A 20,901-nucleotide genomic window follows, 5' to 3' on the forward strand; every position below is an offset into this window, starting at 1 on the left:
TCGTCTTTTACACTGGATGTTTTCCCTGAAATAGCGTGGGTTTGTAAAACACCTACAGATCCCCACCCACAGGCAGCGGGCCCTGCTCACCCCGCTCCCGGCCCGACCCGCTGGCTCCTGCGGCGCTGTGGGAAACACCTTAGAAAGGGCAGAAACCTTCAGGACTAGCGAAAGATGGAAGGAGATGTTACATAAACAGGAGTATGGCAAGAGCCTGTAATTACTGGTATTATGACTTGATTAGGAAACATTTGTCTGTTTCTCAGGCGTCAGTATTCACTGGAATTCTCTATCTCTAGAGAATTCTAGAAAATTGGAATTCTCTATCTCAGGAGCCTGCTCTGGGGAGTACTAAAGACATCCATCACAGTAGCTGAACAGCTTTATTAAATTAAGAAATTATTAAATTGAGAAATTTAATAAATTTCTTAATTACCATATCCAGTGTTAAGATATGCTGAAAAAAATATAGTGAGACAATAAATTTAATGATAATTCACAGATTATTTTGCGGTCCTAACCAATATTGATCCTTTCACAACTGTGCTATGAAGTTATGCTACACTGGCTTTAATGATTCATTAACCAGTTGTGTGGGGTACATATAGTCCACACCTCCACTGTCAAAACAGAAAAAATTCCCATCTATGTCAAGAAGCCTTTCTACATATTTTGTTCTGTAACTCCTAACACCAGTCTGGGCAGACTGCAGCATCTGGGACTTTCAGCTCTTCTGTAATAAGAGGCAGCTCCCCCAAAGAAATTACCTCAAGCATGGCCAGAACCATCCAGTGATAGGATGGCCTTTGCCAAGAACGGAAGTCCTGCTTCTGTGGAAATGTGACAAGGAATCAAAGTCCAGCACTGTGAGTCCTGGGAACAAAAATCAGATTATGCCCACAAAACAGAGTGTGGGATTTTATCTGTGGTGTTTTGGGAAGACGGGCAAAGGTAATGGTGTATTAAAGTCCAATGTATTTCCTGTTGCAAAAACAGAAAAGTGATTCTTCGTCTTTGCTGTCCTTTGAGAGTCATCTTGGTGCTCATCAGTAGAAAGTGCCATGCTAAAACAACTGTACTCTATAGTATGCAAGAAAGGGTCATGCTAATTGTAATCCCATAAAGAAAAGCGTGCCACCCCCTAGTCCCAGAAGACAGATGCAGGAGAGTACTACACTACTGCAAAGGCCAAACATCTGTATTTTAATAAGTTAGAAGAAATCCAGATATAGAAGCCATAGAGTCACTGAAATGTTAACACGTTAATATATTTTAAAGCAAATATAACACAGTGTACACATAAAAACCATTTAATACAAAGTGAAAACCATTAGATGCACCTACTAATGCTGATTTTTGGCTATTTTGATCTGTTTCATGGAAACTTGGAAACTAAGTTCTTCATTTCAGTTACACCAGGTTAAGTGGCAAAACTGATCTATAGCAAGCAAATCACTGCCTTGTCATTCACCTGGGAAAGACAACACCAGGGCTACTGAGTGTGTCCAGAAGGGCACCCAAGTTAAACAGGCTGTGCACATTTGCCCCACTCACTAAGCTATACAAGAGACCAGATGTGAATTGATTGCTGCTTCTGAATAGTAAAGCTCAGTAAGTGCATCCTTGCTGTACAAAAAAAAAAAAAACCAAAACAAAAACCAAAACAAAATAAAGTGACAACATAGAAAACTGGCAACAGATAACCATGTCTGCTAAAATATACACATATGATACATAACTATTGCCATGCTGGCCAGTATGTAAGCCTGTTCAAGAGCAAAGCTTTAATTGCACAGATTAGAAAAATGAACAAATGCTTTTACAGAGCAAAGCACAAGCTTTGGTTTATGCTTAGACAGTGAACATTAAACCTTCCATTTTTATTATAACATCTGTTAAGAAAAATAGCTGCTTCTCTATGAATAAGCACTCCATTCCACACAATGAAATGAAGCTCAGGTGTCTTATTCAATGAACCCATGTGTCTAGACTGGGAATGTATTACATCTTTATTGAAAGCTACTGAACTACAAAAAGTTTGACTTATTTAATTCACAGTTCCCCAGGCCTCCCCCCATTTTTAAAATGCTGCATATATATAAAAATAACTCCAATATGGCACAAAAGTGGGATTCTCAAGGGAAGGCAAAGGATAAAGGGGCGAAGGGAAGCCTCCACTGGGCAACACCAAGAAATTGCATGTAGTCCAAGAGGAATTTGCACCCTATACAAAATGAGCTTCCCTGTGTTCCAGTTCTTGGATCCTTTTTGGTCTCAGTCTATGGTAAGCAGGCTTCAGATCTGTGGAGTGAATATCCTCTGAGCTAGATTTCTGTTCATTTGTGTTTTGTTCAGCATCACCTGATGGAAGTGCAGATCTCCTAGCCAGTTTCACAGTATTATCCTGGGGGAGCACAGAGCCAGCACTGGTGGGTGCACAAGCTTTAGCAGAAGAACCATCTCCATTTTCTTTTGGTTTGTTAGAGGGTGGTTTATAAAATGTCCCTGGGGGTGGTTGCAGTGTTCTTGGTGCCCTAAAGGCAGCAAGAGGATTCACATCAGGACCATTCTCTTCTGCTGCTGTCCTTCCTGACTCGACAACAGAATATGGCTTATTAGGAAGAATGGCTTTAGCTGAATTGTTACCAAGGCTGCTTGATGATGATAAAGCACCTGCAGTTCCACTCTCGAGTGCTCGGATCTCCTGGGGCACGTTAGTCACGATCATTGCTGTCCTTGCTGTGATATCATACTGTTTGTACTGCTTGTCCCACGTTTTTCGCAGCATCTGGGTGTCGTAACAAGGCAGTCTGCAGCAGGTATCAACAGCAGGGAGTGCCTTCACCTCTGAGACTTCTTCAATAGTAGGGCTTCTGCCCAGCTTCTCTGAACTTATTGCCCCTGCATTTCGTGAATTTCTTTCATTTAAAACACATGGAGGAAGTAGTCGGTCTACAGGCAGGCTGACAGGGCGAGACACTGGCTTTGTCCTTGGAGCCCGCAATGGAACTTTGGCAATCTGACGGTTGGGTTTTACAGCAACTAAGTTCATTTGACAGGGGTCTTCACCTAGAGAAATTAATGGATCATTGTCCTTCTCTGAAGCTGGACTCACAACATCACCTAGAAACACAAACAGATATGACTGGATCTTTTCACCAAGAGAAATCAGCAAGACTTCAATGACACATTGCTAGTTAGCATTTTAATGGGATAACAGTTTTAAGGGATAGCTTGTATAAATACTAGCAACAGCCTACTCTAACTAAATGTAAGCATTTCACTAGCAGTAAAACACATACTGTACAACTGTAACCAAAGAGAAAAAGAGATGCTTCACTTTTTGGCTGGTGCTTTGCCAACCCTGAATATTTTCAGTTTTAGTATGTTTCAGAATGTCGCACTGTTGGTGTACGGGACATGACTGAAGTGGTAACGTCAGATGAAAATCAGTACAATTAAAAGGGAATATGTATAGTTACTCCTAAATGAACTATGTGAAATCATACCTACATTAAACCAAACCCCTGTAGTAGCATAGGCAGATAAACAGAGAAGAAAATTCAGAGTTAGAATTAGGTTAGCAAACCTGGGGTTTTTAAAGCAAAAACACTGATATCCAGAATGCTCTGATGATTCTGTCAGATAATTACTCTTTCCAAAGCCTTCTGGTGTAGTTCTAGTAAGTGGCAATGATATGTATTTTACGGGAACAGTGGTCAAAATACATAAATTGCTGGGTAGTAGCTTACAGCATTGTAGTGGATTTCAGAAATCAGCAGTCACAGCATAATTAGGACAGTTTTTTTGCTTGCTTTCTTTAAAACAAGGGAGAAACCAAACCACTGTTATACTCTCTTACCAAATACTTTAAGCTCTGATTCCATAAACACAGATTTCTTAAAAGCCTTTAGGTTTCATTTACTGTTCTTATTGCAAACCTAAACAGTGTATCAAACAGTGATGAACTGGTTTTATCACTTGCTTCTGTCTATATTGCAGAGCTACATGCACTATAATCTAAAGCATCCAGGGCTCCTTATTTACCCACACCCAGATTTAACAGCATACTAACCAGTTACAGATATATCTGCTTCTTCTTTTGTATTCTTGCTATTCTTTGATTCCAAAAAGAGTGCAGCTGTTTCTGAAGCTCTTTCACATGGAACTATTTGAATACCCTGCTAACAAAAGTCAGAACAGAAGTAAATGAGAGCTCAAGAAAAAAGGCACTCCTTATCAAAAAAACCCACAAAGACTTATTAGTAATATGCTCTGGAATGCTCCAGAATTTAACACAGTAGTGAATGTGGCACAGGTAACCTTGTGGCAGCAAAAGAGTCACTCACTTCCTTTACAGCAACAAACGATTTCCTCTGCTGCTGTGGCTCCCTCTCATCCGCTGATAAAGCAACTCTGACTGTACCAGCTGTTTCTTCAGCATGAGAAGCGCTCAGAAGTGGTTTCAATGAGACATCAAATATCTTCTCATAGTATGTTATGAGCAGCTCCACTACCCGGGCCTGATAAGGGTAGTCCACAAGTGATGACAAAGAAACTGTAGCATCGGTCTGACGTGGTCTGATCAGAGTTGGGCCAAATATTATGCCAAGGTTGCTGGCTGACATTTTATTTTCATCACATTGTTCTGTAACTCTGCACAAAGAGGGGAAAAAAAACCAAAAGAAATCCCCAAGTGTTAGAGGGTTTTATTACTTCAGAAATACTTTTGATATTAAAATCTTATGTCTAAAGAGGGTAAGAGACAATAAAAAACAGAATGGGTTTGGTAGGCAGGCGGAATCTTCAGTACAGACCACATTTAACAGTGGCTTGAACTTCCCACATAGGGTGTTTTTATGTCCTATTTGTTAAAGTTATTTGTGGCTACTTGGCATTTCTGGGGCTGGGGAAAAGAATGTCTCTCATTCTAAGTAATAACACAGCTACAGCCCAGTATTACCCCTTTTTATAGGCAATCATCGGTTTAGTACATCATCATACAAACCACCATTTGGAGGACAAGGAACTGAAATGTGACTGAAGAATGGTTATTAAGAGATATGATACAAGTTTCAATTTTCTGTTAATAGCCACCAAATCACTGCCCTATCTTTGTTACACTGCAATTTAAATCATATTTAAATGCATGTGACACTAATTACTACTGACCCCAATGTTAGCAGAGAATCAAAAATAATGGAGGCCAATGCTTTCCCTGCTTTATTTCCCCTTTCATCTTCTTCTCTCACTTGGGAATTCATTATACGGAAAAAACTCCATCAGAGAACAGTGTCTTCAGAAAGTCACAGAAAGGCATATGTGACTTCCTTCTCAAGAGTCATCAAAATGGCACAAGACATTCCTAGCGTGCAACATGTAGCAGTTAAGTTTTCAACATCAGTTTGCATTTAAAGTATTTTCTTACCTGTGAAGGTGTCCAATAAGGTACTGAAGAGTGTTATAGTTTGGTACAGGCAGTTGTTTCAGAAGATCTTTAATTTTAATGATGATCCTATTCAGTTCAATACAGAGTGACTGTCTTGTCTTTGCTTTGGGGCTAGCTTGTTTAGCATCCAACTCCTCATTAGTGTTCTGACTTTCTTTTGCAAGTCCAATGAACTCATTGTAAAGCCGAAACAAAATCAAGGGCTCTGGAAGCTGAAGAAATAGGAACATTTCAGAAACATACTTAAATCTGAATTTTAACTGTTTCCTTCCTGTTTTTCTTGAACTTTTTCTGGTCTAGCATCTTTTCTCAGATGATGACATTGTTTAATCCTTGTTCATTAGCTCAATCCCCAATTTTGCTTATTCCAAATCCACACCTTTTTCCAGAAATCATTTGCTAACCCTTTCCTACAAAAGCTCCAGGACTGAGCATTTATCACAATTTATTGAAAAACAAAGATTTCAAGGAGGAAAAAAAAAAAAAAACCAACTTGATTTCAAAATCATTTAATGGTGATGAACATAAGATTGGAATGCTCATCTGACAGCCAGCATGAGGAAGAGGACAGAACCATCTAGCTAAAGATCATTGCTTTCAGGGTTAACAAGTTTTCAGAGTGACTCAATTTCACTGGGCTACACTGCAGCTTCATTTTTTCACATACATATTGAAACTGTTTTCTAAAATCTAATCATGAAGCTTTAAAGTTCTATTTTAGAAGGAAAAGATTGATAATCCCTCCATAATGAACACATCATGACCATTATGAGTGTTTAATGACATGTTTGTTAGCAGGTATTAACAGCATCTGTCTGCATGAAGAGGCAAGAACATGGGAATCTTTTAAACTCCACATAAGACAGGTAAATTCTCTAATCAGAAAGGTTTTAGAAATGAAACTCTACTACGAGTAAACAAACAAAAGCTTGTTATGCATATGGTATTAAAAAAAGCCAAAATATCCATGTGGAATATATATTGTAATGCCAGCACTTTTCCCAGCCCTTGTCACAGGCTCCATGTGCAAATAAAGAAGCCACTGCAGTTATACAAGGCACTTGTTTAATCTGCTGCTGTAGGACTGCTGGAAAGGGGTTGTTTTGTACTGTATTGAAGAAATATAGTGAAGCACTTTGGTTTTCCATCTGACCTCTCAATTCCATACCTGGCGGAGATACAGCTTGAGAACATTGCTGATATCATGTGCATAGAGTTCTGAGAGCTCAACCAAATCCTTTCCATTTTCAAAAGCTTGACAAAGCTTTTCAACTCTTGACTTGGCTCCATTCACACGATAGATGCCCTAAAATTAAAAGACGAGCACAACTCTATTTCAATTTGAATGCAACTTGTAAAACACAGATGATACTGACAGCATTAAAATCTTAAGAGAATTTTTTTTAAGATAGTGTCAAACTTAAGCATGAACAAACTTGAGCATACCTTGACATTCAGTGCTCTGCTTTCAATTTCTGACGTACACTTTTTGATGATGAAAGGAATGCCATCAGGAATATTTTTAGCAGCTTGGGCAAATTCCACTCCAAATAAGTGAAGCCTTCCGTGAAGTTTTTTGTGCCCACATTGAATAGCTAAAGTCTCTAAACATTTCTTATGGCATGCAAGTGAACACTACAGGGGAAGAAACAAAAAATGCACATGGCTTGATATAATCTCACACCATAACAAATACTTCTGCTGTTTCTTACTCCATATGGGAGCAAAACAAAACATTTGTTAGTGTGGTGTGCCTCTGCTTTAAGTTCATGGTGGTTATATGAGTAACAAACTCCAGTTTTTATACAGAAACAAAACTCCCAACTTTAGATAAAATCCCAAGCAGCAATTAAAACTGATTTTCAACTTACCTCCTCACATTCAGCTCCATGAAATACTACTAAGCCGTCACATTCTCTGCATTTAGATGGAGCTCTCAGCTTCCGTAGTTTGTGTGTTTGTGCTGCTTTGGACATATTAGCATTTCTAAAAGGTCCTGGAGAATTTGCAGTTTCAGATGTGAGATCATTTAAACCTGAAGAGAATTTCCCTGTTATAATAATTTTAATATCTACTAGTGGGGTGTTAGTTACTCTGATTTTTTAGAACTGTGCTGTAGAACACAAGTCTGTAAGTAATAGCAACTATCAAAGTAATCAAAAACATTTAAACCACAAGGAGACAACACTAAGTTGCAGTTCACATAACAGAGACATCAACTACCAAACAATCTGGTGTAAAAGCAGAACCAAACAATCATCTTATTAAGTATTCAAATTTCTCCTGCTATTGTGGCAATGTGAAAATATTAGGACATTTAATTCCAACTGCCCTGCATCTCAGGCAACAATTCATGGAAGTTTAATTTTATACATTTTGAAATCCTGTACTGGAGTATGAAAGATGGCTTGTTTTGGCTTTTAGTGTTTCTGAAATGCTTAAAAAAAGGAATATTTTGCAGCAAGGAAGAATTAACACACACTAATGGCAGCAGCCTCATAAAAATGAATTTTAAAAAGAATCACTGATTCTGAGTTTCTTGTAACAACATCAAATATTTTCTAGAGGATTCTAAGACTAAAAAGAATAGCAACTAGTCCTTTTTGTGTCCAAATTTTTTCAGGCAATTAACTTAAAATGTCATCAACAACTCTGTGAACCAAACCCCTTTGTTTTACAGATAACTTAAAATTATCACATTCAGTTAATTGCCTAGAAAGCTTCTTAAATGCTCAAACATTGATTAAACAATACCACTCTAAGTGAAAGCTTGCATTCAGTAACACATTGCCATGCTTTAAGTCTAGATCTGAGTTAATGCTGTTTACCACACATTCATTCCTAGAAGGCAAAATATACCTTTAGGAAATAAGGGCTAAGTAAAGAATTTCCTAAGGGCTTTACTGAGCAAGTGCCACAAATATTTCAGAATTAGTTTCTAAGTACTGTAGACATACAATAGAACTATTTCTGATAATCCAGTTATTCAGGTCTCAATGCCTGTGGCAACATTGTCATTATACAGTCAAAATCCATCTGAAAATTAGAAATGGCCTGGTCAAATCTGGGACAGACATTACTGAACTCATTTGTCTTAGCTGAAAAGGTGAAAATCTCAGTTACTACCCTAAACGTTTGGTTCCACTTTTCCTTCAATTTGCCACTTATCAACTCTATGTATTTGTGCATTTCATGTCCAAGGTTAGAAGTGATCTTACATAACTCAGTATGGAGCTAAATTTAAACGCAAATGTCTGGAGGGAATTTTTAGTGGGTAATTTGCTTTACCTCAAGAGGGTGACAACACTAGAAATGTTCTATGGCTGTCCACACAGTAACCTAAACATATAAAGGCAATTCTGCACTACTTCAAAAAAGACTTGAACATTATTCTTCATCTCTCAACCTGAAGTGGATGCATATTGTATTGAAAAACAACGCTGCTGGCAATCACACCTTGTTAAAGTACTCTTCTTAAGAATATTAGAAAGAAAAGCCACACACTGCAACAAAAAGCATCTTCTGAGGACTTCAGGTACAGAAACAACATTACCACAGTCTGAAGGAGATGGTGGCTCTCTTTCATCAAGATCATCCGCAGACGACATAGTCCCAGTGGAAGGCGTTCGGGGAAGTCGTCTTTTAAAATCCCCTAGCAGAGGAGAAAAATTTTCAGGAAGCTGTAAGTATCAGTCCTACCCAACTGTTCATTTTTCATTACATGCTGTGCTCAACCGTTGTTTATTTAACAATGATGTCTTCACTAATGTGAAACAGTGCAGGGAAAAGACTTGAGGTTAGTGTAGCAGTGAGGGCAGCTGTACCTGGGCTGGCAGATGGAGAATCCATGGATCGGGACTCACTGCTCCCCCCTGCACTTTCAGAGTCACTGCACATTCCTCCACTCTGGTTGCCAACTGACCATGATCTGAACGGTGGTGGCCCTCTCACTGCTTTAGAAAAGAAAGTGTGCTAATTCCGAATGTCAAAGACAAAATTTACTTTTTTTAAACAGAAAACTAACTGTGAGTATATTGAAAATAGGAAAATCTGCATGAGTTACATGAACATGCAATATAGTGAAAAAACCCCAGGGCATATATTCCTGTAAAAGCTTCAGGAGCTAAGAAAATTCATCTCAGAAACTTGACAACTGAGCTTTTGCAGAGGACCTGCAATCAACAAAAATTCCAAAATCCATTGGAATTTACAAAACCAATGGATTTTCAGTTGCTAGAGTTTCAGTTGAAAGAGTTTAGTCCACTGAGTTTGACAGTACTTGCTGTTTGAATTGTACCTCACCTTTCTTGTCAAAGGATCTAGGATCAGGCAGTTTTCCATTTGTCCTTATAATGCTCTAGTACATAATGTCTTATAGGCTTTGAATTTTATAATACATTTTTAGTCCTTCAGAGTTACATTTCTGACTGAGACACCAAGCTTTTTTTTTAAGGGTTGTTTTTTTTGTTTTTTTTTTTTAAATGCATTTATTTAGAGACTGAGCTCCAAAAGAAATACAGAGGAACTACCTGGAATATCTGTGTTGCTGGAAGATCTCTTCTCTCTAACCTTTTGTGAACGATGATAAACTGGGCTTCCCACATCATCTAATGTCTGAGCAGGAAAATCTCCTGAACACTGAGATAAGTTACCATGGGATGTATGGACGCTGTTTGTTGATTGTTTATTAAAAACCCTTCGGAAAGAAAAAAAAAGTAATTTGAAGAATGAATAAGACAGAAATTCATGAAAAGGAATGCATTTTTTAAATCCCTGGACACAAAAAATGCTACCTTTAATAACTATTCATGAACATACATTTTTGACATGTCATTCTCATAATTAAATTCAATTCCAAAACTAAAAAATTAAAATATTAAGAGTGGCCATTTATTTTCAATGAAGTATGTTTTCTCTCCACCCAGAGGGAATCAGCTTTTCCACGTCTTCATGTATTATAAACATTATCTTGCAGACTTTGAAAAAACAGCTTATCTGTTCATCTGAAGGTAAGAATAATCAGAAGCCATTGTATTCTATGATTATGCTTTCCCCTCAAAGATTCTCTGACCAGACATCAGGACCATCCACCTCTAAACACACAGGTGTTGACATATTGTGCTTTTTAAATGCACAGAAAATGTGCTAAAGCTGCCGGAGTGTCAGTCCATTTTGAAAATCCACACTCACTGTAAGAACAGAATAATGTTAACAGTAATTAACATAAAATGCTGAAGCACTCTGGGGACAAAATAGCCTGCTGGCCAAGTTCAGCAGTCAGGAAGCTGTTCCTTAATCAGTTCTACCCTATCAAGCTTAAGGGAAACAGAGACTGAAAAACATTCAAATTTGCATTTGTTCAAGGAACAGTCCCTTAAATTAATGCAGACTCAAGCAATAAAAATGATCAAGTACATGAAGAATCACAAGGCTGTGACAAAGAAAATAAAAGGTGGGCAGAGAGGAGAAGAAAAAACATGCTCTTATAAATGTCAAGCAGTAAAGAGCTGGGAGAGCACACAAAGTCTTGGAAATTTCACGCTCATCAGTTTCTCAGGGAGCTACATAGTTAAATCCCCCAAAGTCAGTTTATGAGTATAGCCTAAATCAGTCTTAAAAGGCAGGAAATTTACAGACAAGAATTAAGAATCTCAGCTTTAACTTTGAATTTCCTGCCTTTTGTTGGTAGAAGTCTGACTCAAGCATTTGGTTTTTTGTATTTAGTTTCCTTTTGAAAAACGATGACGAGGCTTTCCTGTAGAACTGTGAAACACACAGATTGAAATGGATATTCTGGTGCTTTAGCGCCAAGATGACCATGTTACAACAAATTAAAGGTGGAAAAGCATTTGGCATGCTGACACAAGGAGTTGTCTTTATCTTGAAGTCTTTACTTCCACATTAGCTGGATCCTTCATAGTTTAATAATAAAAACTTCTATTTCATACAGGTTGGAAAAAAAATAATTAAGTTGTAACATGTCCCTACAAATGGACTCTGAGCTTTTTTTAGGCACATAGCATGAGATAGAAATCGAGACACACTTCCTGCCAAAAAGTTGCCAAATGTAAACAGTATGAAAGAAGCTACTGTATGTAGCAGCAAGGCTTGTAGAAGAGGAAAACTACCTCTTCAGACTTTCTAAATTCCTGATTTTCAAGTACTACTGCCACACAACCCTACCAAGTCCAAAATTTACATTTTTCATATGAAGCAGTATCTACATTAAAATAGTAAAAGTCAAGTCTTGCACAACAATTGTCAATGCTTTAGCAAATATTATTGCGTGAAATAACATTCTGCCTTAGAATTCAAAGGCAGATTTTAATGTCAAAATTATATATAATCTACCATCTAGAAGATGAGACTAAGAGAACAGTAAAGCATGGTAAAACACCAGCATTCCTTGAGTTCCTCCAAAAATATTGTTTTATTGTTAAACACATATGCCTAAGTGTTGCATTTTAAACCAAGCAGTTGCCACCAGTACTTTGGCACTCACCCATCAACCTGGGAATTCTGGGTTTCAAAACAACCTGATTCAACGGGAACACCATCCTTTGGCAAATTTTTCACAAACTCTGAATACTGCTGACCAGGGTCATAGAGTTTGGCACTCTCACAGAGGGACTGGCAGTTAACTGGCAGAGATACAACCTGAGCATGCTGCAGCTGGAACAGGTTAACTGTTGCCTGTTGGGAGAAAGATTTTCATTATTTGTAGATCATTTACTAAATATTTCACTTACACTTTGCTCAACACAAATTAATACCCAGGCAGAAGATTGTTGGAACAATAAGACTAGAAAACTTCTAGAAAATAATCACATGCTACTTTTTACAGTCAACTTTCAGGAGACTTGCACAAGCTTCATCTGTAATAGAGACAGGAGTATTTCACTCCTCTCTGGGGTATTGAATCTTCCCACTAGCAAAGGCAATTCCAATTGCTTCTCACTTTGGGTTGATCAAGATAAACAACAAGGGCTTTTGGTATCAGAAAGGCTTTTTTTGTGTTCTGAAGTGAATATTAGTCATCACTACAATAATGAAGTAGTTGGAATTCCAAACCCAGGTGAGCTCTGTATTGTCTTGAGACATGAAATGGACAAAACTCTGTCCCAGCAGACAGATTAAGTGAACACTTTCTTCATTACCTAACACTTCTGAGAAAGAATTTGTTACATGCCAGAGACCAGAAAAGGGGGACACTGCATAACTGCTTCATCAGCTTTTGGGTTGCAAAGTAGTCTGCAATTTAAATATACTTCAACTGACAAGTCTGTCTATACTTTGTACTGTTCTTATGGGCTGGTTTTAGGGTTGCTTGTGGAGCAGGGTTAAGTTTGATGTTTTATTTTCCTCACTGTGCCAGCATTAAATTTTCATTGTCTCATCTAAATAAACAAAAAAACCAAAAAAAAAAACCCAAACATCTCTTGGCATAATGAGTTCTTACATTCTTCAAGCTTTTTTTTAAAACTGCATGTCATATGCAGTTTTCACCATGACTTCCCTATTACACCAATAAATTAGTACATTCTGCTAGTGACAATGGATCCTGCAGTAACTGAGACTGCCAGCAAGGCTGAAGTGTGTTAATATCCATGCTGGGCTTGATCCAACGTCTTCGCTAATGCACTAATCAAAGCAAAGAAAGCTGCACTCTTAAGCAACAATACTGCCATGAAAATTTTGAAGAAATATTTTATAAGGATTGTGTAGTCAGGGTGCTTGCAAGGCAACAGCTTATGAAACACCCAGAAACATTCAAGACCCCTTCACACATTTTTTTTTAAAACTCCTACCAGAAAGAGAACACAAATAGATTAAAAGTTTTGCTTCTTTTTCTGTTGGCATGACATCTGCTATTTCAAAGCTTTCTATTTAAAATGGGGCTTATGGGGCCTTCCCCTAGTTCTAACAATATATAAATATCTGTGCAAAATGCATTTTAAACACCATGCTTACAGCTTTAAGAGTAAGATCACATTGGTAAATAAGCTCCCGAAGCTGTGTTAAAACATCGCTTTTAAAGCTTTCCAAATAATTTCTTTTTTCTTCAACCTCTGCCATGCTTGCTTTATAGTGTTCACTGGCTTCTTCGGCCTAAAGAAAACACAAGTATAAAGAGTTGATGGATTACAGGCATTGATACTAGAAGCAAGAAAAAACTTCACTCAGTATGCTTGCATTTCAGATTACCTTTAAAGATAAAAACCCAAAGGAGCATAGCATGATTAAAATTAAAAATGTGAACTCAAATTACTCAAATGCCTCCTTGGGAAAGCATGAATAAAACCAGTACAGACTCAACTTTAAAAGCAGGGAACAAACCTCTTTACCTTTTGAAGAGCTTCCTCCTCTAGCCTTCGTTTTTTCTCCAGTTGCTTACTGAAATCTTTCACAAAGCTTCCACTTGAGCTAAGCTGTTCCTCCTCAGCACGAGCAGTACAGGATTTTGCCTTTTCATACTCATCTTGACGCTGCGTATACAGCAACTTGGCTTTTCTGAGAGCAGCTTCCAGCTCTTGCTGCAGAATGCAGCCAAAGGAAAAGAATAAACAACATCAATTTTTCAGTTATTTAATGCGATGTTTAAAGAGACTTATGCACAGGTCTGTATGCTGCAGTACCAAGTACACTGACATTGAAAGATAACCTCTTACAAATGCCAGATTGCCACAAAATTGACAGTTACATCTACTTTCACCAAGCCCCAGAGACTATGTGTGAATGTAACTGCAGAACAGGCTAGTTTGAAAGCTTCATCTTTTTGTAGAATTCTAGACTGAACAGTTAAGATATGAAAGAATTACCAACCATTTTTTTCTGTTCTCGCTGCCAAAGGTCCTTGATATCTTTCCTTTGTCTATCCAACTCATTTTTCCTTCCAAGAAGAGGCTAGATAAGAAATATTAACGGAGTACATTAAAGGCATATAGGCTGAAGTTTGTTTTTTTGAATATTATATAAAATTATATATACTTTTGTCTTTTTTTTTAAAGCATACCTGCACAAATTTGTTAGACTGGAGAGCAGCAGCTGTTTGTTGCCAAAGTTGACTGTTCTCAATATCATTTTGAAAAGCATTAATGAATATTGACTGGAATGGCATATAATCCTAAAATTACACAAAACATGTTCTAGGTAAGACAGAGGTGTAATGACATTCTAAATGTCTGTATAACTGAACTAGATTTTCAAATAAATTTAGTAAATTATTTACTAAAATAGTATGAATGTCCGGTATGAATGTAGATAATTACTAATTTCTCATCTGTGATTCATTTTACTAGGAAAAAAGTCTACAAGTCCAAATCACAAAGCATACAAAATATTAGTCAGAACAAAGAATATTGTGGATCTGCATATTCAACAAAAATAGTATTATATATACAAATTTCTGTTACATCTTTCCATTTGTTAAATGAAGATTTTTTTAACCACTGTTTTATCATATAAATCAATTCTGCATCAGCTTAAAAATCCCTTCCTCAACATCAGAGTTTTACTCCTGGGCCAGCCATCCAATAAAGATTTAAGACTAAGATAAAGTCCCTAAGGTATACACTCACCTGGTGTCCAACAACAGCTTTAGCAGTTTCAGCCATTTTTGCTAAGTTTTTAGCACACTCCACTTCTGTTAAAAAAATTTCACAGTTACTGTTTACATTATAACACAACAACAGTTATACCACATGCTAAATGCTTTTTACAGTCTTCCTTTAACAAACAGACTGCAGAGGGGACCACCTTCACTTTGTTATAGACCTTTAATTGTAGGAAATGCATGATAGCTCTGTCCACTTCAGCGGAACAGCTACTAATTTAGAAATCACATTATTGACAGTCTGCAGCACAGAGGCCTGACAACAGGTTTAATTTCATCATGACAAAGCTGATTAAATGCCAGAAAGAGCCACTCACCCAAGCTAAGCTTTTTTTCTACCCATGCGACTACATCCTTGGTATATTTTGACCATGCTTTAGCATAGGACAGAGCCGACTCAATTCCACTGTCATTTCTTAGGAGCATGCTATCAACCTCCTCTGCTCGAAGATGTCCTGCAAATAAAGCATCCAACACAAAGAAGTGATTTTTAGACATGACCACACACTGAGAGCAAAGCCAGTATTAGCCAACTGTGAATGCTTAAGCAGCTCTGATCTTGAGTTGGTCTTTAATGCTAGTTGACTCTAAACAGGACTGACACAGGTTTTAGAACAAATTAAAGGGTCATAGGATTTTATCTGGAGTAGTCATATGGTAAGCATAACTTTCTTCAAGAAAGTGACCCAACAAAACACGAATCTGTGACAACACACAGAAGGTGCTTCAGCTCTCTGGGTTGGTTATTTAGAAAAGAATGAAACCTTGGCAATAATTTTTTTTTTTCACAGGGAAGTTGTAAAGGCAGCATAGGTGTAAAAAACTGACCAAGCAACTAACTGAGAACATTTTTAGAAGAAAAAAACTCCACAGATTACAAAACGGTGTCTATCAATGTTAAATGAATGACCTACCTTGAATATCATCCCTTTCATGCAGTGAACCCCCAGACTCCACAGAAAGATTCTCAAAAGACTGGTATACAAGAAATAAAACAAAGTTAGCAAAGAAAATCCCTCACTGGAACTGAAAGTAAACAACATAAATGGCATTAGCTGCCTCTTTATTTTTTTGCAGATACAGCATATAAAGCAAACTGCACCATCACTCCCTCCCATTTAAGGCACAACATTTTTTAAACCCCCACTGTTGTAAAATGAAAAAGAATAAATATCAAGAAATCATTATATACCTTTACATCAACAATCTTGAAAGTCTGTGATGGAAGAGTTAAATATCAACCAGATTTGTTAAACAATTAAGTGAGTTCCACCTTTTCTTAATTCCCTACCTATATTTTAAAAACCTTTTCACACAGACTTAATGCCAGACACATAAAATAGACACCATTCTACAAGCCATTATAATCCTGTATTTCTTCCTCAAGGGAATAAAGTTTTTTGTAAATGACTTGCAGGTGGTGCTCTGTAGGCACAACAGCTGACTAGTAACACTTGCTAATGAAGCCCTGAGAATCAGTACAACCTGACAGAATGTAATCCAATAATAAAAGGAATGTAGCACATCACGTCATCCCTGTATTTGTCCTCACTGCATTTTGCTACCCCTTGAATTGTGCAAGTTGAATTATTTGTAAGGCTGTACTGTAGACCTGACTGCTCAACAGACTTAAATTAATAATAAGTTTACTTTGTAACAACTACCCCCTTAAAAGCCAAACCAAAACAGACATCAAACCCTACCATAATTTTAAATGGATAAACTACTTTTGAAAACCTGGAAGCACAAAGCAGACAGAAAACAAAGGCTAAGAAATAGCTGCAAAGTGTCCTTAAGCTTTGCAAGAACAGCTTATTTCCATTTAGACTTTGGCACTGGCTTATTTTCAGACATTCACTAAAACAGAGCACAGTTATCAATGATACAAGTAGTTTTGGTTTGTTGGTGTTTTTTAATGTAAACAAAAACTGATCATAAATCACACAAAAATCTCTCAGGAATCATTGTTTACTTCATAGCAGAAGCAGCTTTTCCAAAGACCAAAACATGCAAGGTATTAATCATCAATGACATCAAACAGAATCAAACTACAGCCTAAAGAGCTGCTTTGTTACTATTTTGATGGCTGTCTAATACAAGAGAGTCTCAACAAAATGGAAGGGTTTTTCCAGACCAGGTGGGAAATCTATGCAAAGCTGTCCCCAATTTTTTAAATTGGTAAAAAAGACCCTAAAATCTGAATTTAGCAATGGATCAATATTTGGTTGCAGAGAAAGCTTGAACATTCCTAGATTTAGTTCAGATTTTATATAAAGTATTACTGTCCTCAAGATTATTTAAAAGTTGTCAGGGGAGAAAAAAAATAATTAGAAAACCTCCATACTTTATATTAACTTTACACAATTTTAAGTTCTGGTCCTAAAATTTTTTTCCCATTTCTATAAGACCTAAATCATTGCAGTCCTGAAAACTGTTCACTGCTATCCAGTAAATCAGGCACATAGTTAAAGCAGCTAATCAAAGGTCACTCATTCTTTCACATTCACCCACTGCAAATACGTAATACCAAATTTTATAAGCAAGCATGAACAAATGCTTTTATCTATGTCCCACAACTGATCAGAACATGATCCATACAGCTTTCCACCCTCAAGCAACCCAATGACTCATCCCAGTAGTCCCAGCAAAATTAAAACCCTGACTTTAGTTTCCAGCTTCAAGCTGTCTCTTCTACCTCTTTTTCCCCTCATTATCTGACTCTCACCCTAACACAGGCAAATCTCTTCACACACTTTGAAAATTTTATCCTCCTTCTTTGTTATGCTCTCAGATATGCACAGCATCAAATATCATTCAAATAGCTTGTTCAGTAATGAAAGGTCAGACATGTCTGTCTGGTCTTTTCCTGTATATTTTCAAGTGCTTTTTTTTTTTAATTAAAAAATATCTTTGCTTCCACCTTGTACATCTGGTTGAACTACAAGAGCTAAAATGAGAACAATTACATTTGCTAAGAGGGGGTATACATATCATTTAACTTAAGCTTCCAAGTGGAATGCCTAAAGAATGCAGACTCCTCTGCAGTCAAGAGAAGCAAAATCAGCTCTGCCCACCCCCCTCCTCGGAGCCATCCTCATCAGCTTAATTAGGGAGGTCCCTAACTAAAGAGGCAATTAAAATATTTCTCCTTAATCAACCCTCAGAGTATTTACATGTTAAATTCTACTGAAATGTTATGCTCTGTTTAAAATACAGCTAGCTGCTATGATCACTTAACACACAGAACTACAGAAAAAGTTAAACAGCTATTAAATATTTTGCATTTAACTCCTCTGAACACTCACCTCCTAGTTGGCCTCCAAATTTCTCCCTGAATTGTAAATCAAAGTAAAATGATTCACCTCCTAAATGTGTATTTATTTGCCTAAATGAAAATGTACTTCAGGCAGATTTCTAAGAAACTGAAGTATGTTACCCCACCTGCTCCAAAATGTATAATTGTTCACCTTCACATTAGGAAAAGCACGAGATACTACAAAAGCAAGGTTTTAAACATAAGCTGATCTGAAGCATCTAGAATGGAACTCCTTCATTTCACTATATTCAAATTTCCCCTTGGTCTTTCCCCTCACCCCCATGTTCAGAAGAGTGATCTTTTAGACAATCAATCATTCACTTCACAATACAATATATAAGACCATCTCTTTTCACAAGCGTATATTTTTGCAATGCAAAACTATTTCAAGATTAAAATGTTGGCAAATTCAGCACCTTCCTTCTGCTGGTGAACCATTTAGATAAACCAGTACTTTGTCAAATAAGGTCATTTAATTTACATGAGATGCTGGGTTCTGTGCTATTTTATTTCATGTTTTTTATCAGTGACCTAAATTGAAGTTTGCTGGAACCAGTTTTCTGAGTAGCCTACTTTTCCTCCATATTATTTCTGAAGGCAAGTTTTATAGCAGCTACAGAAGTAGAATTTGTGTGATAACACAGTTGGGAGAAAGATGGATTATCAAACATAGTGAAAATTTGATACAACTGTTCAGCCGTAGCTGCATGGCTTGCTGCACACAAGCCTGTGTGAAAAAATGCTAAGTCTTAAGTATATTTCAACAAAGTCTCTAAAAAAGTACACAATCTAACATTTTTAACCTTGCTGCAACTTAGTTTGTAATACACATTAATTATCAACTGTATTTTCCTTGCAAGTAACTTTTAAATTTATTTCATTTACCTGAAAGTCTGCTTCTCAATACACAAAAATTCAAAACAGAATTTGGTACTGAGCATTTTTCAATCATACCTTCACAGTGTTTAAAGGAAAGTTTAAAATGTTAATGTTTTTCTTTGACTACCTGTAAGTTGAAAGTTCTTTTAGTGAATTGTTGCTGAAACAGTCACAGCACAAAGTGGGCTCCAAAAGAAGAAAAGGTAATTTTGTCATAAATACGAGTCTTTAAAAGCCAAAACAAAGTCCTTAACCCTTTGGTTTCCAGGTTTAACGAGTAACTGTCTAACTACTTCAGTGAGCTGTCATTCAACTATCTTACTTTTCCCCCCTTATTTTCACTTAACCAATTTAAAAATCTCAAAAACAATGACAGCAGGTAGCCTGTCAAGTCATCACTATCATTTAGAATTGAGACTAATTCAAGTATTTGAAACCTTGAATACATAGTTTTCCTGGGTTGAGAACTTGTTTTAAAACATACATGACTCCTAGTGTCCCAGCCCAATGATGCAGTTTCAGTGGAACTGAAGTCTCCTTTAACAGATACCATTTTACACTCCAAGAGAACGTGTTTAGCCTACCCGACTTCTCCGAGATACAGGAAGTCCCAATGACGAGCCATTGTCTACATCTCCCATAAGGAAGTCTGAAACACTGCCAGAAAAACAAAGAATTGTGTTACTTCATTACTTTACCTCACCAAACAATTCTGTATCACTGAATTCAGAAATTCAAATAGTGTTACTAAGTCCTTCAAAAGTTCTGCAAACCATTTTTAGTAGACATATTCTCTGCAATTTCTATACCATCATAGATTTTCTTATTAAGGAAAAATACAAACTGACAAAACCCCAAAACAGTAAAATTGTTATAAACGTAGCTAATTTAAACTACTTTATCAGAAAATAGCAGTCCAAAAGAAAACTTAAGCTTTTGTTATTGTTGTGTCTTAATTTGATTCAGCTCCACTGAGTTCTTTAAAAACTCCTTCTGGATTCCAACTTACACGTTTCCAAAGGTGAATGCCAATGTTTCAATGGAAGAAAATATTTCACTGAAGAGTTCTCTCTTATTTTCTTCATTAACTTCTTTGAAGTTCACCGCTTAGAAAAGAAAAAAAAAAAAAAAGAAAACCAAAGGGTGAGAGGTAGGGTCAATTAAGCAAGTTTACCAGGCCTAGAGACAAATTTTATACAGTCTCCTACAGAACATGCAACATTATGCTTTTCTTAATAATTGAAAAAACATGGTTTTAAAGAAGATTACTAAGAAAGTAAACACTAAAGGAAAAAATTAACACAATCCAGATGCTTCTCACAATGAAATCAGATTACTCTTGCACTTCCTGTATCTTCCCACTTAAGGAGCAGCTTTGTGTGGAAATGTTGCTAATGCATGAACAAAACCAGTCATTTACCAGCCAGAGTCAAATCACGCAGCAGCAGCACCACCAGAAAGCCGCTCACAAATGCAGTCAGATATTGAACAGCTGCTTCTTTTCTGAGTAGAAATTTCAGAATTCCAAACAGGAGCAGCAGTTTGTGGGGTGCCCCCTCAACTGAACGCAATCCAGAATACAGCATTTCTGGCTTGAGCACAGGCAAGCAGAAAGTTACCAAAAGGTGGTTCCACTGCAAAACC

The 20,901-nt window shown here is 37.0% G+C and overlaps 1 protein-coding gene across 10 annotated transcripts in view; it reads right to left on the reverse strand.

Moving 5' to 3' along the window:
* Positions 1-1,165: 1,165 nt before the first annotated feature.
* ARHGAP29 (Rho GTPase activating protein 29) overlaps positions 1,166-20,901 on the reverse strand; it is a 50,231-nt gene continuing 30,495 nt past the window's right edge. For 2 of the 10 annotated variants that reach the window (XM_041421578.1, XM_041421577.1), the window contains exons 4-23: positions 20,267-20,363; positions 19,842-19,914; positions 15,977-16,037; positions 15,380-15,517; positions 15,028-15,092; positions 14,463-14,573; positions 14,273-14,353; positions 13,795-13,983; positions 13,421-13,558; positions 11,952-12,142; positions 9,976-10,145; positions 9,274-9,402; positions 9,003-9,101; positions 7,321-7,484; positions 6,896-7,084; positions 6,618-6,755; positions 5,429-5,661; positions 4,350-4,656; positions 4,076-4,184; positions 1,167-3,123 (exon numbers count right to left, since the gene is read on the reverse strand). In XM_041421578.1, the coding sequence (XP_041277512.1) occupies positions 2,225-3,123; positions 4,076-4,184; positions 4,350-4,656; positions 5,429-5,661; positions 6,618-6,755; positions 6,896-7,084; positions 7,321-7,484; positions 9,003-9,101; positions 9,274-9,402; positions 9,976-10,145; positions 11,952-12,142; positions 13,421-13,558; positions 13,795-13,983; positions 14,273-14,353; positions 14,463-14,573; positions 15,028-15,092; positions 15,380-15,517; positions 15,977-16,037; positions 19,842-19,914; positions 20,267-20,363 (3,581 nt within the window). In that variant the 3' untranslated portion in view covers positions 1,167-2,224. Of the gene's footprint in view, positions 3,124-4,075; positions 4,185-4,349; positions 4,657-5,428; positions 5,662-6,617; positions 6,756-6,895; positions 7,085-7,320; positions 7,485-9,002; positions 9,102-9,273; positions 9,403-9,975; positions 10,146-11,951; positions 12,143-13,420; positions 13,559-13,794; positions 13,984-14,272; positions 14,354-14,462; positions 14,574-15,027; positions 15,093-15,379; positions 15,518-15,976; positions 16,038-19,841; positions 19,915-20,266; positions 20,364-20,901 lie in introns of all 10 variants that reach the window. The other 8 variants (XM_041421581.1, XM_041421585.1, XM_041421583.1 and 5 more) reach the window with 8 other exon arrangements.

Source organism: Onychostruthus taczanowskii, unplaced genomic scaffold (genome assembly GCF_017590055.1).
Source record: "Onychostruthus taczanowskii isolate IOZ18803 unplaced genomic scaffold, ASM1759005v1 scaffold7, whole genome shotgun sequence".
In the NCBI taxonomy this organism is placed as follows: domain Eukaryota; kingdom Metazoa; phylum Chordata; class Aves; order Passeriformes; family Passeridae; genus Onychostruthus; species Onychostruthus taczanowskii.